This window comes from Palaemon carinicauda, chromosome 9, assembly GCF_036898095.1.
Source record: "Palaemon carinicauda isolate YSFRI2023 chromosome 9, ASM3689809v2, whole genome shotgun sequence".
NCBI classification, from domain to species: domain Eukaryota; kingdom Metazoa; phylum Arthropoda; class Malacostraca; order Decapoda; family Palaemonidae; genus Palaemon; species Palaemon carinicauda.
The window spans coordinates 115,037,614-115,042,613 of NC_090733.1; the positions used below are offsets into that span (position 1 = coordinate 115,037,614).

Consider the following 5,000-nt stretch of genomic DNA (forward strand, 5'->3'; position numbering starts at 1 on the left):
GCTAAAGATATTATTACTATTATTGTTAATAGACCCAACAACACTAAGAAAATTATACGTACAAGTTAATTCATAGTTATGCAGTTAAAATGGGGCTTTTTTTTTTTAACATAAACAGGAATTTGCCCTTTAAAGGTTTAAAGGCCGCTCATGAATGGCAGTGGCAAGGGACAGTGACATTGCCCTATCAAGCAGGACAATGCCCTAGAGACTGACCAAATATACATATGATCAGCGCCCAAGCCCCCTCTCTACCCAAGCTAAGACCAAGGAGGGCCAGGCGATGGCTGCTGATAACTCAGCAGATAGACCTACAGACTCTCCCAAAATCCCCATCCTTAACTCACAAGGATGGTGAGGTTAGAACGACCAAAAGAAACTAACGAGTCTGAGCGGGACTCGAACCTCAGTCTGGTGATAACATTATGTAGTGTTATTTAATTCGTTTTTTTTTTTTCAAGGAACAGATCTTTTGCAGCTTATTATAATAGTAGTTGAGTATATGGAAATTCATAATGAAAATAATAAATATAACAAAAACAGTTAATAAGCACAAGATAAATCAAATAAAATATTAATTTATTAGTAGGCCTACTAATTATTTTCTTACAATCGGTCTCCTTGTATTGATACAATTTTTCGTCAAGTTAACCTTAAAATTATGTAGTAATTTTAGAAATAAATCTAGACTTAAGATTATTCATAAATGTATGAATTCATCGATTCTATTTTTGACATTCATAAAATACATTGTGGATGTGCGTATCAAGATATTATTGAGACTCCCCTGAGTTCATTCAGAAGTTTTCTTAGAATACTATCGTTTTCTTTCAAATTAAAGGGTAAGCCAATCTAAAAGTATCTCGTTTCGGTACTGTCGTAGTTGCAATCAAGAGAGTAGATAAGTGAATTGATATAAAACAATAAAATTGAAAAAAAAATACATACAGTAAACTTTATGCAATCATAGGGTAATAATAACGTATGTGGAAAGCAAAAAAAAAAAAAAAAAAAAAAAAAGGAAAAAAAAAAAAAAATTCAGACCAATAATAATTGTGTTAATTTCTTTGCACTCCCATATACCCAACTAAAGACATGACTGCAGACACGATACATGGGTTCTCATTTAATCTCCTTTATCCAAGGTAACGTGAGCTTAATAAAAAGGCTCCCAAAAGTAGGATAAAATACTTATGCATCGGAAAGGGAAGGAAAAAATGAAAGAAACGGAAACAGTTGGTTTGATAGGAAAATTTATAAAATGATAGAAGGGAGTGACACTTGAAACAGAAAGCTACGCTAAAAAGACCTGAAACGCCTTATTATTATTAATTATTGTTAAATGCTAAGCTAAAACCCTAGTTGGAAAAGCAGGATGCAATAAGCCCTAGGGCTCCAACAGGGAAAATAGCCTAGTGAGGAAAGGAAACAAGGAAAAATAAAATATTTCAAGAACAGTAACAGCATTGATATAAATATCTCCTAATTGAAATATAAAAACTTTAACAAAAGAAGAGGAAGATAAATAAGATATAATAGTGTGCCCGGGTGTACCCTAAAGCAAGAGAACTCTAACCTCAGACAGTGGAAAACTATAGTACAGAGGCAATGGCACTACCCAAAACTAGAGAACAATGGCTTGATTTTGGAGTGTCCTTCTCCTAGAAGAGCTGCTTACTATAGCTAAAGAGCCTCTTCTACCCTTAGCAAGAGGAAAGTAGCCATTGAACAATTACGGTGCAGTAGTTAACCTCTTGGGTGAAAAAGAATTGTTTGTTAATCTCAGTGGTATCAGTTGTATGAGAACAGAGGAGAATCTGTAAAGAATAGATCAGACTATTCGGTGTATGTGTAGGCAAAGGGAAAATGAACCGTAATTAGAAAGAAGGATTCAATGTAGTACTGCCTGGCCAGTCAAAGGACACCATAACTCTCCAGCGGTAGTATCTCAACGGGTGGCTGGTGCCCTGGCTAACCTAATTCTTAAAGGAAATTAAACTTGGAGGAAAATACTAGATTCTTCGAGTTTCTATATTTAAAAGAAGCCTTTTTCCTACCTGCAGTATCTGATAAACTTTAATGATTTTTTTTTTTCAATAAGTATACTGGGCCACTGGCTATAGCCTGATTAACACTTCTTACACTTGAAAGTTTATCAAAGCAGGAAATTTAATATTCTTTTATAGATGATATTTTCACTTAAAAATAACTAATACAGAAACTTATTTAATTTTGTAATTACGATTAGTACTAGTTGGAAAAGTAGGAGGCTATAAGCCCAGGGCCCCTACAGGTAAAATTAGATAGTTTCTAATTAATCCATAACGCTTTTGTTTATATGAGTAGTTATTTATTAAAGATATATTTTTAACAGCAACGTTTAAAATTTATTTTTGATAAGTCTGCAGAGTTCATTTGAAACAGATTTGTGTTAAAAATACTAATACAGTGTCTTTATAATACAAAAGTAGCCAAATATAAACCCAATCAAGTGCTGTGCAAAAATCATAATATTTATATAAGAATTACAATGTTTCTACAGAAGGTTTGGAATAACTTCCATTATTATTACAATCTCTTATTAAATATAACTAGATAATTTCAGTCTCTCAGAACCAGTCCAGCTGGCTCACTTGAAGTTTTCTTATCTAATCATAGAACATCACTTTTCCAGCACCTCAGAAAAAATATCCTTTCATAAGGATATACTTTAACTAAAACAGGTTTATGTCACAGCATTTAAAGTAGGACTTCAAGGATTCCACGTTCATGAATAAAATCCCCAACAGAAAATCTGAGGAAATTCGCAAATTTCAGTCACTTGAGGCCCTTTCGCGCCATGTTTTCTCAGCAATGATCGTTATTTAATAACACCCTGCATTTTATATTTACTTTGAGTCATCGCTAGAAAAATAGGTGATCAGTTTTGCTAACTCTTATATCTCAGTATGATTTTTTATTTCTACACGATTCAAAATTGCTTCACAAGATTTTTTTATTTTTTTTTTATTTATGAAACACTGTCAGTTATATCTAGTGTACGGTTCGCCCGTCAGAGTTAATTTCTATACATATGCTTATCCCCACAATAGTCAGTCCGTGATTTTCTTCATTTAATTTTTCATTGCTTTTTATGATTCAAGTTCCTGACGGTTCAATTCCAAAATATTTCGTTCAGGAATTCTGTTTCTATAAAGCAAATGTCATCCTCTTTTTTTTTCGAAGCTGAATCTTTCTTTAAGATAGTAATAAATTTCACATGCTTTACAATTTACACTAATTCATTTTTTTCGGTATCTAACTTCTCTATAAGTAATTTGAGTAACGATATTGTATGATTGCTTTAAGGAACACTCAACTTCATTCCAACCTAAACTTAATGGGAGAAGGAATCATACCCAAATGAATCAATTTGATACATGAGGCCGCGGTTCATGTATCATATAGATTGCCTTTAGATCGGAACGCCTGTAGCCACGGCTTGTAGGACCCGGTACTAAGTGGAGTAAGCAAGGGAAGTACTCGAACAATTCCTCTCTTATGGTCTTGATCCGAATTGTGTAGATGACAGGATTCACAGCCGACTGCAAGTAAGCCCACCACAACAGCCAGATATAAGCCCTGTGATAATTTGTATCATCTTCGGTAAACAAGCTCACTAGCTGTGCCAGATGCAGAGGAGAGCGAAAGACCACGGACACCAGAAAAAGCAACGATATGGTTGTGAAGGTCTGGGTTTTGTAACGGAGATTCAGAGGGACGAGTATCCGGCGAGACGAAGCCGACTTGTGCTCTTGTTTCTCTTGTGGGCAATCCACTATCCCGTTGTAGTCTAACGTTGCGTCTTCCTTGTTGTTATGAACTTTCGCCGTCATCTTACGGAATTTCCGAAGAACACTGCCGGAACATGCACATATAGTAATGACAGGAAACAGGAATACAAATGTAAACATTGCACAGCCATAAAGCAGATGGCCTGGAGATGGGGGCGTTGAGGGCTTCCAGATGCAGTGAGTCACGCCTGAAGGTAAAGGTGGAGAAACATGGGAACCGAGTCCAACCATTGGAGGCAAAGCCAAACAAGCACTTAACAACCATGACCCAGCTATGACCCAACAGGCAGTAGAAGGTGTCAGGCGATCTTGTCGATACACAGTGATGATGTAGCGATCAATGCAAATGATGGTTAAAATGACCACCCCTTGAAGGTGCATGACGTTGAGCAAGAATTCGTGGACGTAGCAGAGTGACACTGGAAGCAGCCACTCTCGTCCAATGAGGGTGACGATATCCAAGGGCAATATCAGCAACGTCACCATCGTATCAGTGAGGGCAAGCGTTGCCAAGAGAAGATTGATAGCTGATCTCATGGCGGGGGAGCAGAAGACGAGGATCACTACAACCGCGTTGCCCAAACCACCGACTATGGCCATCATGGTACCAACTAGGCTTAGGAAGACTTGCTCTCCCGTCCCCATGTTTTCTTGCCAAGTGTCGTTGGAGAAGTTGCCATCAAAGTATTCCATCTTACTTTCTTTCGGGAGTTCGAACACTGATGCACTGCAAACAGCTGAAAATATGAAATAATTATATTTTCTCAACAGCTTTATCTGTTTTATCATAGTAACATTAATTTGTATTATTATACACTTCACACAAAATCACTCTAATTCATACTTAGCAATCTTTTAGTGACCACATAAACAATTTTCTAATGTAGAAGTTGAGAAGGATATAACTTTAAACAATATCATTCTTTTATAAAGGAATACAAACAGCTGTTGCAGATATGATGAAAGCAAAGTTGATGTAGCGGAAAAAGAAATCTCTATAAATAAAAATAAATGCAGACCTACATGAAATAACCATTTATCACTTACCACAATCAAAAGTAAGAACTATTATTTGCAAAGATTATGCTAACTAAGTTCCTTAATGAAGCAGTTCATAATTAGGATGGTGACAATAAAACTGATTTGAGAAAATTTTGACTGAATTTT

General features: G+C 35.9%; 1 protein-coding gene across 1 annotated transcript in view; it reads right to left on the bottom strand.

The window, feature by feature from the left end:
- Nucleotides 1-3,384: 3,384 nt before the first annotated feature.
- The window catches only part of LOC137647065 (probable G-protein coupled receptor 45), an 11,712-nt gene continuing 10,096 nt past the window's right edge, over nt 3,385-5,000 (bottom strand). The window contains exon 2 of the mRNA XM_068380228.1: nt 3,385-4,570. Coding sequence (XP_068236329.1) covers nt 3,408-4,526 — 1,119 coding nt within the window. The 5' untranslated portion in view covers nt 4,527-4,570 and the 3' untranslated portion in view covers nt 3,385-3,407. The remainder of the gene's footprint in view (nt 4,571-5,000) is intronic.